The sequence below is a fragment of the Sturnira hondurensis genome, unplaced genomic scaffold (genome assembly GCF_014824575.4).
Source record: "Sturnira hondurensis isolate 20B ecotype Veracruz unplaced genomic scaffold, ASM1482457v3 Scaffold0000167, whole genome shotgun sequence".
Lineage (NCBI taxonomy): Eukaryota > Metazoa > Chordata > Mammalia > Chiroptera > Phyllostomidae > Sturnira > Sturnira hondurensis.
In genome coordinates, this window is record NW_028072798.1 from 7,219,784 (window position 1) to 7,243,284 (window position 23,501).

At 45.9% G+C, this 23,501-nt stretch overlaps 1 protein-coding gene across 2 annotated transcripts in view; it reads left to right on the plus strand.

Moving 5' to 3' along the window:
• MAP3K4 (mitogen-activated protein kinase kinase kinase 4) overlaps positions 1 to 23,501 on the plus strand; it is an 88,406-nt gene that overhangs the window by 11,502 nt on the left and 53,403 nt on the right. For both annotated transcript variants that reach the window (XM_037059227.1, XM_037059287.1), the window contains exon 2: positions 20,900 to 21,090. In XM_037059227.1, coding sequence (XP_036915122.1) covers positions 20,900 to 21,090 — 191 coding nt within the window. The remainder of the gene's footprint in view (positions 1 to 20,899; positions 21,091 to 23,501) is intronic.

The following is a 23,501-nucleotide window of genomic DNA, read 5'->3' on the forward strand; positions in this document are numbered from 1 at the left end:
AACTCCTTGAACTTGACCTTATCTGAGAAGCACTTTATCTGCCCTTCTATTCTAACTGAAAGCTTTGCTGGATAGAGCAATCTTGGATGGAGGTCCTTGCATTTTATGACTTGGAATACTTCTTTCCAGCCTCTTCTTGCCTGTAAGGTCTCTTTTGAGAAATCAGGTGACAGTCTGATGGGAACTCCTTTGTAGGTGACTGTCCCCTTACCTCTTGCTGCTTCTAGAATTCTCTCCTTCATTTTAATCTTGGGTCATGTAATTATGATGTGCCTTGGTGTGTTCCTTCTTGGGTCCAACTTCTTTGGGACTCTCTGAGCTTCCTGGATTTCCTGGAAGTTTATTTCCTTTGCCAGACTGGGGAAGTTCTCCTTTATTATTTGTTCAAATATGTTTTCCACTTGTGGTTGTTTCTTTTCCCCTTCTTGTACCCCTGTAATTTGGATGTTGGAATGTTTAAAGATGTCCTGGAGGTTCCTAAGCCTTTCCTCATTTTTTTGAATTCTTGTTTCTTCATTCTTTTCTGTTTGGTCATTTTTTCTTCCTTTTGGTCCACTCCCTTCATTTGAGTCCCAGTTTCCTTCCCATCACTATTGGTTCCCTGTGCATTTTGCTTAATTTCACTTAGTGTAGCCTTTATTTTTTTTTTTATCTAATATGTGACTAAAATCAACCAATTCTGTGAGCATGCTGATCACCAGTGTTTTGAACTGTGCATCTGATAGGTTGGTTATCTCTTGGTTGTTTAGAAGTATTGGCTTTGAGCTGTTCTTCTTGAGCCATAATGTTTTGGCCTGTTTGTGCCTGTTATGTATGAGGGGCGGAGCCTTAGGTGTTCACCTGGGGCAGCCCAGGTTGCTGGGTTGTGATACTGTGTGTATGGGTGGGGTCAGAGAGGGGCAATGGCGTTTTTTCTGCTGTCTCTTGGATTTCGGTCTCCTCTGCTGCTTCTTGTAAGCAAACCTGACCCTCTTGGTGCTGGCTCCTGGGTGTGTGGGCCTGTGCACCCTCCAGGACCTTGTGGGTCTCTCCAACAAACTCTGTGAGCCTGGGAGCCTCTCTCAGCACCTCAACCCCCATAAGTTTTTCTAATTGGTGCTTTTAGGCTTTATTTCCTGTCGCTGGGGCACTGTGTTTCGTGGTCTGTCTCACTGTCTGTTTTTTCACCTGGTTTATTTGTGTGTGAATGTGTGAGCACAGTCAGCCAGCCACCCTGTGCCCTCACTGGGTCTGCTTGTTGCTGCCCTGCACCTGGGTCGGTCCGGCTGCTTTTTCTTGCTGCAACCCATCTCCACCAGTTGCCGACTCCGCCCCTCTTACTGGTCTAGATGAGTGGTTTGTTGTTGTCAGACTTTGGTACAGTTCAGGTTTCTCTCTGTTCTGGTTGCATTCTGGTTTCTAAATCTTTGTTGTTCATAAACTTGGTTGTGTGAGGAGATACAGTGTTTCCACCTATGCCTCCATCTTGACCGGTCCTCTCAAATAACCTTTTCACTTGTTGATCTCCCTCTTCTCCTTCCGGTACTCCTATAATTTGGATGTTGGAACATTTAAAGATGTTCTGGAGGTTCCAAAGCCTCTCTTCATTCTTTTGAATTCTTGTTTCTTCATTCTTTCTTCTGATAGGACGTTTCTTTCTTCCTTCTGGTCTACTCCATTGATTTGAGTCCCAGTTTCCTTCCTATCACTATTGGTTCCCTGTACATTTTTCTTTATTTCACTTAGACTAGCCTTCATTTTTTCATCCAATTTGCGACCATATGCAACCAGTTTGAGGATGTGAGCATCCTCATTATTGTTGTTTAGAACTGTGCATCTGATAGGTTGGCTATTTTTTTTATCACTTATTTGTATTTTTTCTGGAGCTTTGACGTGTTCTTTTATTTGGGCCATTTTTTTGGCTTGGCATACCAATCACACATATAAGGGGTGGGGCCTTAGGTGTTCACCAGGGCGGGGCAACCCAGTCCCTGGGTGTGAGGCAGTATGTGGGGGCGGGTCCCAGAGGGAACAGTGTGCTTACTTCACTCCCTGCTGGACCTCAGTCACTTCCCCTGCTACCAACAAGCAAACTGGGCCTTTCTGGTGCTTATTCCCCAGGTGGGTGGGCTTGTGTTTGTTCTAGGACCTTGTGGGTCTCTCCGATGAACTCTCCTGTGAGGCTGGGAGTCTCTCCCGGCACCTCAAACCCCACAGGTGTTTTCAGTTGGTGGTTTGAAGCTTTATTTCCCCCCTCTGGGACCCTGGGTCTCGAGGTCTGTCTCCCTCCCCAGTTTTGCCTGGTTTATCTGCACATGAATGTGGGACTAGATGCACCACACCCTCTACAGTCCGAGGCCTTGCAGGTTCCACCAAGTGCTGCTTTGTGTGCGCGGGTCCGTCAGGCCCCCTGCCACGAGCCCTCTCTGTCTCTGCTCCTGGACTCCGCCCCTCCTACCGGTTCGGATGAATGTGTCTACTTTAGCTCCTTGGTTGTCGGACTTCCATACAGTTCAATGATCTGTCAGTACTAGCTGGTTTTTTGTTTTTAAATTGTTGTTGTCCTTATTTTGGTGGTGCGAGGAAGCATAGTGTGTTTACCTATACCTCCATCTTGGCTGGAAGTTTGGTACTCATAGTTATTTATGTTTTAAAAACAGGTTTATACACATCAGGAGGTTCTGGTTTATATTGGGGTATATCCTGCAAAAAATAAATAAATAAAAAAGCTTTTCTGATTTATAATTTACATGCTGTATATTCATGTACCAAAGCCACCCATTTTTAGTGTCCGGATTGGTTGTTTCAGTATGTTCAAAGATGTGTGCAACCTTTGGCATGGTCAGTTTTAGAACATTTTAGTCAGCTTAGAAGAGAAACCCTGTACCCCTTACCTCCTGCCCACCCTACCCCTGCCCATCCAGCCTTGCACAACCACTAATCCTACTGTTTTTCTTTTTGTTTGTTGTGATCATTAAATATTAATATGTGGTCTCCTGTGGCTGACTTCTTTTAATTAGCATGATGTTTTCAAGTTTCGTCCACATTGTTCATGTATCAGTCCTTCATTCCTTTATGTGGCTGAATGATAAATAGTGCATTCAGTGGGCCAGCTATGTTCTGTTTCTCCATCCCTCACTTGGTACCCTGGGTTGTCTCCACCTTGTGGCTGCTGTGAGTAGTGCTGCTGTAACCACTTGTGTGCAAGTGTGTAGTGGACATTGGTTGTCACCTTCCAGTGTGTACCTAGGAGTCAAATCGCTGGACCCTGTCTGTTTTCCATTGGACACTCCCCCAGCCATGTGTGTGAGTCCTGCTCTCTGTGTTCTGGCCCGGGCTTGTTATTATCCGCCTTTCGGGTTATAACCATCCTAACAACTGTCAGGTGCTGTCTCAGGGCTTCGATTTGCATTTTCCTAATGATAGGGAGCATTTTTTCAGGCACTTGTTGGCCATTTGTGTATCTTCTTTGGAGAAGTATGTATTCAGATCCTTTCACCATTTTTAATTGGGTCATTCTCTTTTTATTATTAAATTCAGAGTTCTTTATATATTCTTGATAGAAGTCCCTTATTGTATATACTCGTATGATTGCAACTATTTTCTCCCATTCTAAGAATCCATTGCCAAATCTGAGGTCCTACACATTTACCCATTTTCTCCTGAGAATTTTATACTTTTAGGTCTTCGATCCATTTTGAGCTAACTTTTGTATATGGTGTGAATTAAGGCTCCAACTTCTTTCTTTCGCACGTGGCTGTGTGGTTGCCCCAGCACGATTTGTTGGAAGACTCTTCTCCCATTGAATTTTCTTGGCAGCCTCGTTGAAAATCAGTCGACCACAGACGTAGACTGATGTCGGCCTCTCGGTCCTGGTCCTTGGTCTGTGTGTCTGTTGTGTGCTGTGGGCATGCTGCCTTGATTGCTGGTGCTTTGCAGTGATCAGAGGCAGCAGCAAGTTGGGAAGTGAGTTCTCCAACTTTAGTCTCTTCTGGAGTTGTTTTCACTGCCTTGATCTTTTAACCCCTTGTGTACTGTCACCCAGAAGAGTGTTTAGCATATGGTAGCTTTTAGTAAATATTAACTGTAGGGGTAGTTTAAAGTAACCATGGTATTTTGCACCCACATTCTGTATGCATTATATGCAGGATTATTATACCCATTATTGTACCTGTGGTGTGTAATCATTGTACCCATGTGTAATGCTCATCCTTATTTTTCCTTCAAAAGTTTAGGCAAATAGCGTGCATTATACACAGCAAAATATAGTAATTCAGCTTCAATTTTGGTGGTAAATCGGTACCTCTAAAGAAGAATTTTCCAGTTGTGCATAACACTTTTTCGGCATTCTGAGGTTCACTGTTATTTCTATTCCTGTTAATAAAAGTTTCCAAGAGCAAGATACGAGGCTATTGCATGAGCAGCGTGCTCCATGGACGGTCCTGTGAGTGCCGCCCAGGAATCACAGGGGAGGGAAAACATCCACGCAAGTATTGGTGATTAGCAAACACACTGTTAAGCCATAAAGAAGTGTTCAGACTCAATATAGTTAAAATTATTCTTGTAGATGAGGATACATTTGTATAATTAAACATAAGCTTTCAGAAATTGAGTGGCTTCTTGTCTTAATGTAGTTAGAATTTTTGTTTGAATGTTCCTAGCCAAGCCAGAAAAATTCAGTGGCATTTTGTCCATGTTAATGTCTTATTCCCTCCTCAGTGATAGAGACGAGAGTAGAACTAGGTGTGGTTTTCCTGAAACACACGTACGGGGAGCGGCCGAAAGCCTTCAGCCTCCCGGCTCCACCTCTAGTTGAGAAGTACATTGTTTCTGATGTATTTGGATAGGTAAGCGGCACCAGTTTTATCTGTTAAATCCTAAGTTTTAGATCTTTTCTATTCTTCCTTAAAATTTTGATTCACAAAGAATTTTCCTGGTCTTTTGTAAATTAGAAACTGGAGCCCGAAACGTTAAGTTACTACAAAATAAATGGATTGGATTCGACTACTCGTAAATATTCTAACCTCTAAAGTGAAATGATGTTTACCTTTTCATATTTATCTTTGTTTTAAAACAAATTTTCCCTCTCCTTAATGCTATAAAGAAACTGCTATACGATCCTGTTATGAAACATACATTGTGGAATTTGTCTGGAACTCGACATTTTGAAAGTCAAATCTTGTTTTTCTTATGTATATCATAGAATAGATAGTGCATCATTTCATTGTAACACTAAAAAATTTACAGAATGATATTTTAGAAGAAATTACAAGTATGCTTTTCAGTGGTGTACAGTAAGCTATTTCTGTTGATATTTGGAGTCAAAGGGCCAAATGTAATTCAGCTTCATAACAGTTAAGGAGTAGTTACATTTATACAGCCCTGAAGTTATTTCGGCCCTTTGAAGGCAACCACAAGGCTGCTGTGGCCCCTGGTGAAAATGAGTTTGACACCCCCACTGTAGAAGGAGAGCCAGGCATCTACCTAAGGCCTCCAGGAGTCTTTGAGTACCGTAAGCACTCATGTAGGCTAGAGAGTCCACAAGGTTCGGAGGAGAGCTGTTGGGGGCCTGTGTAGTGGAAGGTCTCAGAGCCCACGTGGGCTGAGAGGCGCTGTGTTCCCAGTGGTTCAGGGGTAGAGTCTTTGTCGGGCTGACCGCTTCGGACAGTCAGTACTTGGGAAGCCCGCCTCTGAGTAGCGGGCTGACCTGCTCCTAGAGGAAAGGCGTACCTGGAACCACCCTAACCTTGCTTGGGAACAAGTCTTGAAAGCGTAAAGTGGAGTTGGAAATAATTCAACAGCCTGCAGAGTCCAGCGCTCCTTAGAAGAAGACAGTGGTGTCCAGATAATCAACAGGGAGGGGGTCGTGTCCAGCGTCTAGTCACAGAGTCCTGGACGTGCCAGCCAGTGACCAGGAAGAGAAGACCCCATAACCCGGGGGGAAAATCAGTAAATAGAAACACCTCAGAAACATAAAAAATGTTGAAAGTAGAGGAAAGAATTATTAAAATAGCGACAGCTATATATTCAGACATTTAAAGGACAGCAGGAATGTTGGAGAAAAATAAAAGACATAAAAATGGAACTTCTGAAAATGAAAAATACAAAATCTGAAATGACAAGTACACTGGACGGGATTATCAACAGAGTAGACACTGCAGAAAAAAGTTGTTGAATTTGTGGACGTAGCAGTGGAAACTGCAGCATGTTGCCCACAGAGTCCTCAGGCCAGAGAGATGTGCAGGGGTTCTGGGGGTCGTATTCGAGAGCATGTGTGTATGTGTGTGTGTGTGTGTGTGTGTGTGCTTGGAGTTCCTGAAAGGGGAAGGAGCGGGGGAAAATGCTTTTAAGAAATAATTGCTGTAACTGTTTCCAATTTAATGAACATTGTGAACCATAGATTCAAAAAGTTCAGTGAGGACAAGCATAAAGAAAACCATCACTGGAAAATTTCTGCTTAAATCTCTTCCTCTTTTGTTTCCACCCTGTGGTCAGTCTTACAAATAACTTCGTTCTTGCAGCGTGTCTCTGCCCTCACACCCCCAGTGCTGCGTCCTGTGACGCCGCCTCCTGCTCTCCAGGCCACCAAACCGGCGCCTTCCCCGTTTGCTCTCAGTCTTTTTTCCCAAAGGCTTTGCCTGCATCGAGTCTAGTTACAGCCTTGATGATGAACCGTGGAAGGGTTTTTTCCTAATATTCCCAAGTTAACCATATTACGAAATTAGGCGTTCACGTACTTTAATTGCCCCTTTTACAGGGAATGTGGAGGGCAGTGTCATTCTGAACAGAACCAGCGGTGCCACACGAGACTGAAACTCGTCTCATTTGGTTAGAGTCTTGACAGTCAGTGATCTTCAAAAGTCGGTTTTGTGTAAAGCTGGTTATGTGGTTGGGAGGGGGCTTGTCTCTGTACTTGGCTGGTGTGGACGTGATCTCGTCGCTTGAGCCTCGATTCTGAGTTAGGCACGCAAAGGACTAAAGTGTCCTTTGCGTGTCTAATACATGTCAGGACGTGTTTTGAAAAGAGCCCTGCTCAGCGCATGGTTGGTAGTATCTGGGGCAGTGCTGCTTAACCTTTTCTGCGTTTGTGAGTCTGGTGGAAATAAACTGTGGGCCCTTGACTCTGGAAAGTGCAGAGAGATTCAAATTCACGTTCGGTTTCCAGAGACTCAGAGTCCCCGTGACCGAGACAGTAGGTAATACAGTTTTCATACTTTAGCTGGTTTTTACACTCCTGATATTTTGTGCATGGTGCATTTAATTATATGCTGGGAGACAGCTCTGAAACGGTCCTGGGGCTTATATTTGGAAGGCCCGGGGCGCCGGGCCCCACCTTTCCAGTAAGTTTCACATCGGCCCTGCATCCTCAACCGCAGACACCAGGTTTGTGCTCCTCAGTGAAGACAACTGTGAAGTTAAAAATAGGAGCTTTGTATTTTTTCTTCTAAAGTTGTTTAAAATCCATTCAAATATTTTCCCAGTTCACTTGGTTTTTAATGTGAAGAAAGTTACAGTTTTCATGAGACAAACTTTATTTGTTTGTGTGTGTCTTTAACTACATCTTTGACGTTGGGTAGTGGTTTCCCCTTAGATGTCACCTTGCCATTTTTAAGGATTTCATGATCCCGAAGGCATTGTTCCTCTTCAGTGGAAAGTTCTTCCGTCTCTGTTGGCTCCTGGCAGTGACTGTGTCTTGCTCGTGTGGATAGTGCAGGCGGGTTGGTGGCTGGGAAGCCTTGCGTGTGAGTGTGTCCAAGCAGTGTCAGAAATTGGTGTGTATCCGTGTGCCTTTCTGCCGGCGTCTGCGGCTGTGGCAAGCACTCTAGAGAAAACTGGGCTCACCGCGTCTCCCCTAGGCGCTGCCCTTGAGGCTGCACCTTGCTGTTGGGAAGAAGGGCCCTATGCGGCCCCAGGACTGCCTGCCCCGTTGTTCTGGTCACTGGTCTTTCGTTTCTCCTGGGCCTCGCTCTCTCGTCCCAGGTCCCGGCCCTGTGCTGTCCTGCTGTCGCGGCTTTCCCCTCCCTCCCCCGGCAGGGCAGGGCCTTTGAGCTTTGAGGAAGCCTCTGAACCTTCCTTCTTGGGAGGAGTGGCTGTTTCCAGCCCCCCAACCCTTTTCCAGGCTGGGCCCTGCCTGCCCGTGTGCTTTGTAGTCATCGTAGCGTAGCACAGAGCCGCCCTTAAAGACTTGTGTGTGCACACGTGCTTCCTTCCGGGCGGGCTCTCGTGCTTTCTGTGCAGGGGGGTCTCCTCCACTCCTCCAGCGCCACCGGACTGCATGTGGGGTTTTAGGGAAGGTGGGGTAGTTCTCCTGCTTGGTGGGGGGGGGGTAAGTCTCGAATGTTCCGGACTGAGACGCCTCCCACCCCCCAAATTTGAGAGGAATAATGGTTGTTAGTGCTGCTTTTGAGTTCTGGTTACATTTACATTGGTGACATATTATGTTATTGATGTTACTAAATATTGTACCACATTTTTTTGCTTTAAAATTTTTTTTCTCTATTTTCCTCCTTTAAAACCTAGATGTGTCTTACAGTCCGAAAATATGGTAGCTACCAGAAGGGAGAGGACTTGATTTCGACCTTTTATATGCTAGTCAGAAAGAAGTAAGCCATACAAAGCCCTTGCTGTTTTTCTCATTTAAGTTGTAACTGAGCTGGGTCTCCCCAGGCCTGCATGGAGTTAGGCTCCGTCTTCCTGAGGCCATCGCCTTTGCTCGTAGCCCAGGTGGTCTAGGCTTAGAGTGGTTAAGGGAGTTCACCGCAGACATGCGCCCCACGGCTGCTGTGGGGCTGCTGTGGGGCTGCTGTGGGGCAGCTGAGTCTCTGAACTGCCTCCCCACCCTCTTCCCAGGGGCAGGGGCCTCACTGCACAAGTGTGGGTAGTACCTCCTTGCTCCACAGGGGAAGTCATCTTGGTGCCTGCCACTGGGGAGGGCGTGGTCTGCTGACCTAGGAGGGGCCTGCTGGGCCTGGGTTAGATCTGGACTCCAGTTCTGCCCCGACTCTTCCCAGCGGGGCAGATACACCGCCTTCGCCATCTCTGGTGTTCTGGGACCCGGGCGTTGTGATGGTGCCTGTGGGGGCAGTTGGAAAACCAAGTGGGTCACGTTTGCAAAGGGCCTGAGTTTCTGGTGCGTAATAACAGGTTTTCGGTAAAGAGCGCTTCTTGTAATTGGTGAGATAGGCCTTCTGGGCCAGGAGTCCGTCCCTGAGGTGGCTGAGTGAGGCCCTGCTGGGACTGAAGGAGATTACGTGTGATGCGTACGTAGCATGCTGCCCGGCAGGCAGTCGGTACCCGGACATCGTTACAGGCACACGGGTGATCAAAAGCATGAGGAGGAGTCTGGTGCGTGTGCTGGGTCTGCATGTCCTGGTGCTGAAGCCACTGTTTTGGATGGCAGTTCCTCCCCTACCAGTTAAAAAGACTTTCAAAACCACAGTCATCAGTTACAGTCATGAAGAATTGTTTGCTTGTATAGTTAATACTACATGTGTCCCTTTAGTCCTGGTTCTTAGTCATTTATACTTGTACAGAAAACACCAAGTTTATCCAACATTGTCATGGAACTGTGCCATGTAAAGTCATTAAATTAACTCCTGAGGTAGACTTCCAGCCTCAGACTAGTTCAGATTTAGAGACAGTTGCAGAGCTGGCACAGACATTCCCTGTGTCCTGGGCCCTGTCTGTCCTGTTGCTAAGCTTTGCTGTGTGCACTTGTCACCGCTGGTGGAGCCAGGTCGATGCAGTACCATGTCCTGAACTCTGCTGTGTTCAAATTTTCTCATTTCCCCAGTGCTCTTTTCCTGTCCCCAGACCCCACCAGGACACATATCACGTCGAGTCCCCGTGTCCCCTGGCTGTGCTCAGACGTGTTCGTTTTGATGGCGAGAACAGTTTTAAAGAGTGTCGGTCAGGTTTCGAACACTGTCCCTCACTTCGGTTTTGTCTGCTGTTTTTAGTGTGGTTTGCCTGGAGTTAGGGATTTTAGGAGGATGACCACCAAGGGGAAGTGTCCTTGTCATCACAGAGGGACTCATGCTGTCAGCGTTAATTGTCACCAATGATGCTAATTTCCCTGATCACCGGACTGACAGCTGATAGAGGGTGTGCACCGGAGTTCCCGCTGTCAAGTCACCCGTTTTCCCACCTGTCCACACACTCCTCTCCACAGGCAGGGGTTGGGGAGTTAGACCCTGCCGCCTCCAGAGGGCACTGCGTATGTAAATACTAGGGTTTTTTTGGTGCGGGAACTTGGTCTCCTCTCCCACCTGTTTATTTCTTCAGCAGTTGCTTTCTCAGTGTGCGCTTGGGGGATCGCGGTTGTAATGCAGCGCTGTGTCACGTACTTTGTTGCGCAGGTCGTCGCTCAGGGGCTCTCTGCCCTTGTGTCTTTGGACATGCTCCTGTCGGATTGTTTGGGGGATTTTTTGAGCACTTCCTCACTTGCTGGGACTGTTGGGTGCTCTGGCTCCTGTCACATCCTTTCTGCCCCGTTCTGGAGTCAGTCAGCCGTTTCTCCAGGGAGCCCGGGCCCTGCCACTGGCTGCAGGCCTCTGGAGTCGAGGTCAGATTCCCAGACAAGGGAGTTCTTCTGGCTGCTGTCAGAGCCGGGCGAGCCATTTACCATCCACGTCGCCCTAGTCGTCGCTCCCACTTTTCGTTCCGTTCTCTTGTGCGTGTGTTTCCTGGGTGCATCCTCCTAGTGGGTGGAGTTCATCGTTTGAATGCATACGTGTGTCATAGGGCACACTTATAGTTAACTATTTTTAAGTCCAAATTAGGAAAAAAGATAACATGAGCTAAGGAGGTTCAGACGGCTCATTCGTTTGCTGCAGATAGTGGCTCTTCAGATACTTAAGTTCTAAGAATGACAGGGAAGTAATTCATGATGTAAAGTGTTTTCCCCACAGATAAATTATGATTAGAACACAGGAATTAAAAAATGTTCTCATTTGAAAGAAGCGTAGGCAGAGGGAATTCAGAATTTTTTTTTTTACTACCTCTGAGGTGTTAAGCATTTTTCTTGTTTCTCTTTACACTCTTTGATGCTTTGTGTGCACTTGGTGCAATGTGAGAGGCACGCTCCTCCTCTCTCCTCTGCACAGCCAGAGTCGTCTGTCCACGCGCTGCAGACAACCTTCTGACGGAATCATCGCTTCTGTTTTATGTTGCTTCCTTTAAGTGTCTGTTCTCGGTGTTGGCATTTCATGGCGAAATGCATCCACAGGGAGACCGACGCGGTGCTTATGCTGCCTTCTTGCGCTGAAAGGGCACCTTCCCCCGCGCTCTGCGTCACTCCGTCTGTGTGCCAGGCGCGTCTGGGAGGGGCTTTCACTCCCCGGTGGCTGTCTCCTCGCTGGTCCGGAGCACGTCCAGTCCAGCATTGATGTACAAAGCTCTAGGTAGGGATGCGCTTACGCAGCTTTTTGGAGATAGTAGACCTAGTAAAAGTGAGAAAGCACACGTGAAAAATGTCTTTGTCTTTGTCCACTTAAGTCCTTACCTGCTTGCAGCAAAATTGCAGAAATACCAGAGGTAATCATTTGTCTTTTATCTGCAGTACGTCTCACGTATTTAAACACCCAAAGCATTTCTTCTCTTCCCTCTCTCTCTTTTCGCTTTAGTTGTTTTCGGGTAGTCTTTTGGTTAACCCAAAGTAGGAAATAATACGAAGTCTTTAAAACCTTTTGTTACATTTATTTATGTAGTTTTATACATATATTTTTGAAAGTTTTCATCTGAAAGTATTTTATAAACAGCTTATAATTGTTTTTATTCCTAATGATGAGTAAAATTTTTCCACTCGGGGTCATTTTTCTTTATATATTGGTTTTCTATCTTTATGTGCTTTTTTTTTTTTTAGTGAGGACTGGAAAAGTATATTGTGCATAAATCTGTGAGTAAAGTAAATGACTTCTGCCAGAAGACCTAAGTCAGGCAGGCCTTGTCCACTCATGGACCTGCCACAGGCCAGGAACTGGTCCTGTCCGCTTTGCCTGAAAAACGTCCAGCGTGTGCTCCCTGCGTCACAAGAGTGCGTGACCAGTGGGCCTCTCGCTGGGACGCATACAGCCAGCTGAACTGTGTGCTTATCAAGAGTTGCTGGCTTGTTCCTAGGTCTGTTTAGATCTCTTGTACATTTTAGTTGTAATTGCATAATTGGGTACACTATTCTATAATTATATGACGTGTTAATGCAAAAGAGACTTGCAGTTGCTATATAAACTAGTTTGGGATGCTTTGGAAAGTCTAAAGATAGGTCACAAAAAGAAAATCGTTGTCAAGTTAGGTATAAGAGAGAAATGTTCAAGTTTAGGGAGAAAAACCCTAAAACCCTAAACCAGTGCACCCCAGAAAGCTGACTTGCAGCGTCTTTCAGGGACATGCACTCATAGGCAAGGCTGTGGCCGCCCTCAGAGGAACAAGGGACTTGAACCTGTTCGAAGCCTTACCAGGAGAGTACAGGGTCGAAGTTTTGTATGGGTGTCAGTTATCCATCACAGTTTAACGAGCCATCCCAGAGCTTCATGGCTTAAAATTAAAGACACTTCTTATTTGTTATGGTATTGAGTGGTTCTTCTGCTTCTTATGGTGGCGGCTTGGGCTCAGGGACAGCTGGGAGGTCCAAAATAGCCTTACCCACTAGCCAGCAAGTAGGTGCTGGCTGTCAGCTGGGAGCTCAGCAAGGCTTGGATTCACTGGGCTCTCCTTCACGCAACCCCCTTCACACAGTCCTCCTGGCTAGGTTGGGCTTCGACAGCCGTGGTAGCCTTGGGATCATTGGACTTTCAACATGGTTGCCAGGCCCCTCTGGAGTACAAAGGTGGCCTTCTTAAGGCTCAGGCCCAGCTGGCCTAAAGTCACTTTTGCTACATTCCGTTGGTTAAAGCAGGTTGCAGGGTCATGCTAGATTCAAGAGTAGGTGATTCTACAGAGGGTGTGAATAGTGGGAAACCTGGTTCACGGAGGGCCACCACTGTGACCCCCACAGTGACCCCCACCACAGATGCTCTAGCTTCTGTATCTGCATGGCTCATTTTTAATGTTATACACACACACACACTTAAAACTAACTCACAAATCACAAGTCCTAATGACATTTGATTAGGAGGCTTCTAATAAATGAAAGTATTTATAAGCAAGCTTATTATAATAATATGATTAAAATTTGTATTCTTACTGATAAGCATGGGAGTGTAGGGGTTTCAGCCCCTCTTACTCCGATTCCACATCATTACTCCTCACTCCACACCCCATGTGGGTGTTGGCGCCTGGGGTTGCAGTCTCACCTCACTGTTGTCGGGAATAATCTGTCTTTGATTCTTGTGGCCTTTAAAACATCACGTTCCTCAGATAGTAGACTATTATTGTATTGTGATGGAATTCAGACAGTGATTAAGCCTAACATAGCAAAGGTAAGTTGTTTACCTCGCAGACGAGTGCATTCAGCAGGTAGTTGGTGGGCAGGGGACCAGCAACCAGGCATCATTGCCGTCACGGGAGAGACAGCAACATGGCCTTCCAGTCTGTTTGGGACAGTTTCTTGTTCGTTTTCATTGGAAATGTTAAAAAAGAGTATCTACCTTTGTTAAAGAAAAAGATGAACTTCAGTAAAAAACAGAAACAAAAAAGTCTGGAAAATAACCGAGACTCCCCGAGTAGGTGTGTACAGGCACTCTGCAGGGATGGGAGAAGCCTGGGTTTTGACAGCAGCTCCCTGGAGCTTGGCCATGTGCTCGGTGGAAGGCTGGTGTGAAGGCCCGCCAACTTACTGGTTGACTGATTGGCTCTTACAGGACGAACCGTCAGCCTCAACATTAGCTTAGCTCCCTTTCATTTACATTGCAGGCCAGGCAAACTATGCGAGTTCTTAAAGAAAGACCCTAGAAACTCCACCCCTTCTGCTGGCCTCTCTCTCTCCCATTTCCCCCAATGGCAGAGAATGGCTGCTTACCAGAGACCAGGGCAACAGGCAGGTGGAAGTGGTAGAGAGGACCTTCCCCCGGTGAGTGCTTTCCTTTACTTCGAAAGTGGATAAAATACTTTATTTCTAAAGACTTTGCTAAAAAACTTTTGATCAAGGTAATCTTTAAGGACTTTTGCAAAACCACAGATATTTTCAAACTGACCTAATCCAACTTCATTTTATACATGAGCTATTTCAGCCGCCATGTGGTTTACCTACAGTGTCAGAGCAGAATGTTAACCCCAGGTAGAATTTTTGTCTTATCACAGCAAAAAGTTTGATAAAAACTGCACCAAACCCTCTTGTGTTGAGTTCAAGAGATATTTTTCTTAGATTATATGTCAAGTGAATAGTACTTTAGCAAAGTTTTCTGTTAGAAGAGCGAAACATTGTTTTATCAGAAGTTTAGTCCCAGAAAGACCTTTCAGATGTGTAGGTTTTTAAGCACAAGTAAGGCAGATGTTTCAGGGCGACTGATGGAGACCTTGTACTACTTCCCTCATCTAAGATGACTGGTGTATCCGTGGAAACACTCTGAACCAGTCAGCTGACCACGTGAGCTCATTGCACATGAGCTCATGCAGAATGAGGCTTTGGGTGCTTTGGGTTAGTTAATTGAAGTGAAGCAAATTCTTTTGAACTTAACCACTAGTATTTATTTTTCTAGACTTTGTATGTACATTTTTTAAAGAAAAAAAGAATAAACTTTTGCTTGATTTTTTTTCTTTCCCACCTCTCATTATGTATTTCTTCCTAGCTAAAGCTCCTAACCTAAGTTGTTTTTCTCTGGCTGCTTCTGACATTTTTCTCTTCATCACCAGTTTTTAGCTATTGGCTGTGATGTGATGTGCATAATCAAAAACTGGTAGTTTTCTTACAGTTCTTCTGCTTGGAGTTTGTTGAGCTTCATGGATCTGTGAGCTTATGGTTTTCGTCAAATTGGGAAGATTTTCAGCTCTTACTTCTTCAAAGATTTTTTTTCTTGCCTTCCTTGCTTGATTTAGACTCCGGTAACACCCAGCAGGGGTGGGCAGGAGTAGGTTTCTGGATGTGAGTCTGCGGGACACGGTTTGTTCTCGCGTCAGCCTTTACTGCTGTGCTGTTTCCTACGGAGCAGCAGCGACCTGTGTCTGCCCGCCCCGCCTGTCAATCACAGCGCCCGGTGTGCTGCTGTGCTTTCCCAGCTCAGCCTCCGCCTGGCTCCCCCTGGCTCCCCCTGGCTTCCCCGGCTCCCCCTGGCTTCCCCTGGCTCCCCTGGCTCCCCTGGCTCCCCCTGGCTCCCCCTGGCTCCCCCTGGCTTCCTTTGATCCATGTAGGCCTGGTCTGTTGCTGCATCTTCAGGTTCACTGGTATTTTTTCTTCTGTGTCTAATGTGTTTTTAATTCCATCCAGTGTTTTTCATTTCAGATATATTTTTTATCTCTATATCTTCCACTTGAGTCATTCCTGGTATATTTCCATTGATTTTTCTGCTGGTTTGGGTTATAGCTTCCTGTTTCTCTGGTAATTTTTGCTAGGATGTTAGACATTGTAAATTTTGTTTTGGGGTGCTAGACTTTTAAATAATTCCTCTAAATAAGGTTGGACTTTGTTTTGATGTGTAATTAAGTTACTAAGTCACTTAGATGGAATAAATGTGAACCAGTATTTCCAACCAATGTGAATACCATTGAGCTGAGTTAAGGAAATCCTAAGGAAGTATTAAATATATAGTTTCACCATCACGTAAGGCTTGTCCTAAGGTTCATTTTAATTATGAATTAGAAGTATGGTGGCCGGCAGCACCACATAGTACTTTTTCCTACCTGCTGACCTGTGATGCATAATAAATAAGGAGGGATGAATGTATAATGTTTTCTCTAATTTAATATGTTGTGTATTACAGTATTCACCTTTACTTCCATGTGATTCCTTCCTTTAAATTTGTACCAGATTTATTTAGTGCCTATTAAATATTTTTTTGAAAAAAAGGAAAGACCAAAAATTTTGTTTGAAAATGTTTTCAATTTATTTATTGTATTTATTGGGGTGGCATTGGTTAATAACATTACATAGGCTTTAGGTATAGTTTTAGTTGTACAGCATCTGTATTTTGTACCATGTGTTCAGCACCCCAGTCATGTCTCCTTCGGTCACCGTGTGTCCCCACCCGATGCCCTCATCTACTCCCTCTACCCCCTCTCCTTCTGGCCATCAGCCATATTGTTCTCTGTGTCTCTGGGGGTTGTTTGTTTGTTTTTTTACTTGATCCCTTCACCTTCTTCACCTAGCCCTCCATTCCCCATCCCCTCTGATGCTGTCAGCCTATTCTCTGTGTCAGTGAGTCTGTTTCTGTTTGTTTGTTAGTTTATTCTGTTCATTAGATTCCACGCGTAGGTGAAATCGTATTGTACTTGTGTTGTTCTGACTGGCTTAACTTAGCAGAATGTTCTCCAGGTGCGTCCGAGCTGTTGCATAGGGTAAGGTTTCCTTCTTCTGTCTATGGCCATGTGGTAGGTCACTATGTGAAAGGGCTACGGCTTTCTATCCACTCGTCTGCTGGTGGACACTGCAGCTGCTTCCACATCTTCGGTGTTGTAGATGCTGCAGTGAACGTGGGGGTGCACACATGCTTTCGAATTAGTGTTTCAGGTTTCTTAGGATATATTCCCAGAAGTGCAGTTGCTGGGTCAAAAGGCAGTTACAGTTTTAATTTTGTGAGGTAACTGCATACTGTTTTCCACAGTGGCTGCCCCAGTCTGCGTCCCCACCAACAGTGCATGAGGGGTCCCTTTTCCATGTCCTCACCAGCACTTGTTGTTGGTTGATTTGTTTATGATGGCCATTCTGACCAGTGTGAGATGGTATCTCACTGTGGTTTTAATTTGCATCTCTGTGATGATCAGTGATGTTGAACATCTTTTCATATGTCTGTTGGCCACCTGCGTGTCCTCTTTGGAGATGTGTCTGTTCATGTCTTTTGCCCATTTTTTAATTGGATTGGTAGTGTGTGTGTGTGTGTGTGTGTGTATTGAGTTGTATAAGTTCTTTAAAAATTTTGGATATTAACCCCTCATCACATGTATCATTGGCATATATTTTCTCCCATTCAGTGGGTTGTCTTTCATTTTGTTGATGGCTTACTTTGCTTTGCAAAAACTTTTCCATCTGATGTAGTCCCATTTGTTTATTTTTTCTTTTGTTTCCCTTGCCTGAGGAGATACATCGAAAAAAGTATCGTTTGTGCATTGCCCAAGAAATGTTTTAGATTTTACTGCCTGTGTTTTCTTCTAGGGTTTTATGCTTTTGAGTCTAACATTTAAGTCTTTAATCCATCTTGAGTATATTCCATATGATTCTTTATGTATGCTGTTAGGATAATGAAATAGTTTGGAAATAACTTGTAACTCAGCAGCTGTTTCTTGTGTCTTTGTGATGGCATAAAGACCAAGATACTTGACTTTTTGTATTGTAAAAAATGCACATCTGAAGTGAGATTTTCAGCTTCTGTGCAAGTATTACAGGGGCTTGTTTTTCTGCTTTTAGTTGGAGAGTGCAGCCAAAAGAATGGTGCCCATGTGGGGGGAAGTGCTGGGCTGGTCAAAACTGTGCTTTTCCACAGGAAGGCTTTCGTAGCATCGAAACAGCTTTGTTAGATTGTGTTGTGACAGCTGTCATGTCAGTGTGCATTTAAAACTGATTAAAATCGGTGAGTTTTCGTGTAGCCATTTTAGTGTTGAAGATGTGAGAAAATATGCAGCATTTTTGTCATATTATGCTTTATTGTTTCAAGAAAGGTAAAAACACAACTGAAATGTAAAAAACCATTTGTGCAGTGTACGGAGAAGGTGCTGTGACTAATGGAATATGTCAGAAGTGGTTTGCGAAGTTTCGCGCTGCAGATTTCATGCTGAATGGTGCTCCACAGTCCAGTAAATCAGCTGGAGTCGATAGCAATCAAATTGAGACATTGAGAACAGTGTTATACCACGTGGGAGATAGTCAACATACTCAAAATATCCAAATCAATAAAGTTACCATTACAAATGAAAAATGTGTCTCATTATATAGAAAAAACATACGAACCTTTAGCCAACCCAATATTTTGTTCACAGTTGGAGGAGAGTATGAAACATATTTTTGTTTCCTCAAATTATATTCTTCCTAAAAGTTAACAAAATTTTTATTGAATGTATGTTTTTAGACTCTTTTTTTTTTCTGTTAAAGTTAGTCTCCATGTGGACTAGACCAGGGGTATTTACCTGAGGTAAATTGTCCTGAGGTCATGGCTGTTGGGTGCTGGCTGTTAGGAGACATGGCTCCCGGAGGCGCAGACATTTCAGTCCCTCTTCAGGAGACCCTCCCCCGTGGCCACAGGTGTTTCTTTGCCTCCTGTGCCCACACGCTGCCGCTGTGGGCTCACGAGACACGTCGCGCTCCCGCGCCTGCCTGCCCGTTTGAAACGGCAGTGGTTTCTGCATAGCCTTCATTTCCATTCTTTTGATTTATTTGAATCTTGACACCTGAATTTCTTGAAATATTTACAACGTTAACCTGAAAAATTCTAAATTAGTCTTCTTGTTAGTCTTGGAAAGTTACCCGTGTGTGCAGGCACGGTGCGGTAAGGCTGGGACTGGTCTCCTGCCTCTCGAGTGTGCACATGTGCGCGGCAGAGGGCTGTTCTGAGTGAGGCTGTGTCTGTTCGCCCACACCTGGCTCCTTGTTTCTGTTCCTTGGGCCTTCCCTGTTGTCCGGTCCTGAGGGATCTGATTGACTAAACGTGTGTGCTCTAGCTCTCCAGTGATTACCATTCTGATACATGAAATGTCTTGTTGTGGACAATACTGAATGAATTTGAGCACTGTGCCGGAAATCACTGGAGGTATAAAAAAGTAGTAAAATAAATACAAAGTCCTTTTTTACCATTGACTGTTATCTTAAGGGGGAATTTGAGAAAAAGTTAATAACGTTGAATTTGAAAGAATTTAGACACTGTTGAAAATGTTAAAATGGTTTCCGGTCCTGTATCGTGCTGAACTTCATGTCGAACTTCTCTCTCAGTGCCCAGCAGATGCTAAAGAACGTAGGTTCCCTCGCAAGTGCAGTGACCCCGAGGCCTGGAGGGTTAGTGGCATTCATCACTTAGTGCCACCTCCCTCTAGTATCACTCCTTTACTGAGCGTGCGCTGTTGGATTTAATCTCTGGCATGGAGTCCAAGGGTTTCTTATCCTTATTTTGTGTGTGTGCAACGTGGAGATTTTAAATATTTGGACCAAGGCCCACGGAGCTGGTAACCTAGACAGGCAGGATTTGAACCTAACTAAGTTGCCCCTCACACCACAAAGCTTTTGCTGTTAATCATCCCAAAAGCTGTGTTAGTAGTGATCATCAACACAAATGGGAGTGAAATCAGCGACCTTGGCATTGTGGTATGCCCTTTCATCAGCCAGATCAAGTATTTGGTAGTGAGTGTAGAAGCAATGGATATAGGGAAGTTCAAGTCTGTAAATTACACTGTCATGTGACTTGTGAGACTTCAATAATAAGATAGCCTAAGGGAGTAGGTGCATTTAAAACTTACTTCTAAGTTTTCTCTTGGTTTAATTGGCTGTAGTTAGCTTTCAGGGTGTTTTACTCTTGTGTCCTATGGGTGTGCACACCAGAGTCTCGAGAGCAGTCTTGTCTGATGACAAATCAGCTTTGACCTGTCACAGGGATTCTTCCCGGATTTTAGTACTGGAAATTTGTATAATGGCACAGCATTTTTATTTGTGAAAGGTAATTTATTTTCTGAAGTTTTATTTGTCAGACCAATTCAATATAATGGTATCATACATTTTAGAGTGTTTTTTCCCCTGTTTTTGAAATAGATTTGATTTATATCAGGATATAGACTACCAGGAAAAAAACTGGCTATATCCTGGGTATAGTTGTCAGGTTTATAAAATATGAAGTGGCCGTGGCTGGTGTGGCTCAGTGGATTGAGCACCGGCCTGCGAACCAGAGGGTTGCCGGTTTGATTCCTAGTCAGGGCACATCACATGCCTGGGTTGTGGGCCAGGTCCCCCAGTTGGGGGCATGTGAGAGGTAACACACATTGATGTTCCTCTTCTTCTCCCTTGCATTCCCTCTCTAAATATAAATAAATAAAATATTTAAAAAATAAAATATAAAGTGTATTTTATAAAGAATATTCAGACTGATAAATGTTTGAAAGAAACTTGATGACTGATTGATTTCTTCCAGTTTGCTGTTTTGGAATTGTGTGTGTTTAGGTTTTACCTTTTGTTTTGCAACAATAGAACAGTATTAGTATCTGAGAAGTTGGCTGAGGACAAAGAGTTGGCAGGAAGTGTTTGCAGGGAACAAAGTAATGAGGAATTGCATTTGAAGGCAAGGACAAACTAATTTCTTTTCCTTTTCCACAGCATCCTTCCTCCCACCCCCTCACCTGCCCTGGGCACTGCAGTGTTGATCAGAGAACGTGGGCAAGCTGACCTCTCTGTTTGGCCGCCCGGCTCTCACGAAGTGTCCCTGTGCTTTCTGTTGCATGTCCTTCCAAGTGGGGTGTCCTTCCAAGAGGGGCGCCCTGAGGCCCAGGGCAGGGCTCTGCCTGCCGGCGCACCCATTCGGCTTGTGCGCGGTGAGCGCCTGGTTCCTTCTTAGTTCTGCTCGCTGTGTGTCTTTTAGTTCTTGGCTCTTTTTTTCTTAATCTGTAAGTTTTCAGTGTTAAACTTCGTTTGTTACAAAGAAGCCTCCAGATGACAGCCATTGTGCATCACTCTGCCAGTGGGTAACAGCAGCCGCAGGCCATCCTCGCTTCCCTGTGGAGGAGAGAAGGCCTGGTGAGCTCCCACCAGCGCGGAGAGGTGGTGGCGCAGGGTGGGCAGCCACGGGAAGGCTTTAGGAAAGTTCTTAAGAGAAACTCAACTGCGCCATTCCTGAGTGTCCCCTCTGCCCCCTGCCCTTCACAGGCAAGAGAGCACGCGGGGGCTGCCGGCGCGCGGGAATTCCGAGTCCGACGTGGAGGAGCTCTCGGACGAGGTGAACACAGAGAACCTCTACGGCACGTCTCCGCCCAGCACCCCTCGGCAGATGAAACGCATGTCCGCCAAACACCAGAGGAATGCTGTGGGGAGGCCCGCCAGCCGCTCCAGTTTGAAAGGTGAGCCTTGTACTTGAAGAGACACCCCCAGTGGGCACTCACGGTGCTTTCGGTCCGCAGTCTTTGTGTACAGTGACCACTGCCTGGGCCTTTCTGCCCTAGCGTTAGGCGTTCCTTTTATTTTACTTCCATTTTAATGTTGCTTTTATGTGTAAATTTTCCATTTTTACCACGAGCTGTTTTATTAGTAAAGAAGTAGTTCAGTTTCCCAAGATAGAAAGGGTTCTTCTGAGTAATTGTTAAAGTTACTTGCATTCTTTTGAGTGCAGAGGAGTACAGAGGTCGTGGAAGAGGCTAAGGGTGGGTGAGTCGACATACTCGTCCTGGGTGGCTGTGGTTGTATGAGATGGAGGCCTTCTTTTTTCTTCCTTTCTCTTATTTTCCATTTCCATTTATCCCCTGCAGCCCCCCACCCCTGCCCTACAGCCTCCATGCTGTTGTCTACAGCTTTCTTTTTTCCCTGTGGGTCTCAGAGGCTGAAGGGCCTGGGTTCTGACTCCCAGTCAGGACTAGCGCAGTGGGCCGTTTGGAGGGGCAGCTCCAGACTTTCTTCCCCAGGTGTCCCTGGGCGGCTGGAAACCTCTGCTGAGTTCTGCTCCTCTGCGTTCAGGGTCCCGCAGCTCCAAAAAGCTGGGAGTGCTCTCTGTTTCCGTTTCTTCCTCTAGCATGCCACAGCTGTTCTCGTTCGAGGTAGATGGCCAGATTGCTGACCTTCCGCCTCCATGGACCCTACTTTTGGGCATGGAGACCCAGGTCACTGAAGCCTGTGGTATGAGAATTTCCCTGTCAATTTCAGCAGACTTGTCCTAAAACGGATCAGTTGATTGCAGAACCTTCTGGAATCTGTCCATCTGTTGCTTGGACAAGGCAGGGACGAGAACTCTCCCCATCCCATGCCTCCTGCGGACGTTAGGCCCAGCCCTGTTTCTCTCTCCTGTGGCCTGTGCTCTCTCCCTGTTCTGCTAGCCTCCCCACCCCACAGTTGTCCCCACATTGCTCCGCACAGGGGGGAGCTGGCAGGTTCACTCTGTGTCCCTGTCATGGCTGCTCCTGGAGGAAGGAGGAGGGCAGGAGAGATGGGCTTTCTTTTGTTTGTCTGCTTGAGCCGGGATTCCTAAGGGAGCCTTGTCTTTCTTTCTCACAGGGGAGATGTTCTTTCACTTTCTTTTCAGCCTGATTGGCCACTGGATGTTAACTCTGGCCTGCGCCAACCCCTTTTTCCCTTTGGAAATTAATAGCTTTCCATTGCAGTTTCTCGTTTTTAAAATCAATCCTTGGCCCTGGCTGTGTAGCTCTGGATTGAGCGTGGGCCTGCGAACCAGACGATCGCGGTTCGATTCCCAGTCAGGGCACATGCCTGGGTTGCGGGCCAGTTGCCAGCAGGGGACCCACAAGAAGCAACTGTACATTGATGTATCTCTCCCCTCTCTCTTTCCCTTCCCCTCTAAAGATAACTAGATAAAATCTTTAAAGAAAAATAAAATAAAACCAATCCTTACTGCTTTTCTCCAATACATTTTTTCATTTAGTTGAGAAAACAAAGGTCCTCATCCCAGACAGTGTCACGGAAGCAGAATGGCGGTTGGTGCCTGTGCTCTCCGCGGTGGTGAAGTGACAAGTGCCGGCAGCTCCTCTGCCTTCCCTTCCCTTGTGGGCTCACCCTGGTTTGAGGCAGGGTCAAGGCTGCAATGTGCCCCTTTTATAGATTGAGAAACCGAGGCCAGGGGTTTTAAAGCAGCTTCTCTTCAGGCCGGAAGGCTTGAGGTTGTGGTGGGACCTAGTGTAGAACTGCTACTGGACGTGCGAGTTTCCGGAGCCGCAGCAGGGCTCAGCCCTGCGCACGCAGCGCCGCTGCTGACGGGCCACCCTCCCCACAGCGGGCAGAGAGCCGGCCTGGCCACTGTGTGCGTGTCGGGCTCCTCTGCCCTTCTGGGCTGTGTGGGGATGGAAAGAAGAGGGGGGGTCGTCTCTCTCCTCCTCAGCTTCCCCACTTACCCCCTGAGGTTACAGACTTTGTCTCGACGTGGAAGCGGTCTTGGAGACCACTTGCTCCATTCCTGCCGTTTTCCATTAGACTTGTAGCTGTCTAAGGTGCTGGACACCAAGCTTCTAGATAACTGTTTTCTTTCTGCAAAAGATGATGTGTTTATTGTAGGGATTTAGAAAATATAGATGAAAATGTGGACGTTCTAGTGCTTAGCCGAGGACGTCTCACAGTGGCACTTGGGCTGCATCCTTTTGGCTCCACAGGGCCAGCCCAGCCCAGAGTCAGCGTAGCGAGGGGCAAGCAGGCACAGCACCAGGAGACGTGGCTCTTTGGTGAGCTGAGCCCTCGCTCCAAGCTGCTGGCTGCTGCCCACGTGCAAGAGCTGTGGGGGTTCGGTATGTGGTCAGCCACGCAGCCTTTGGGC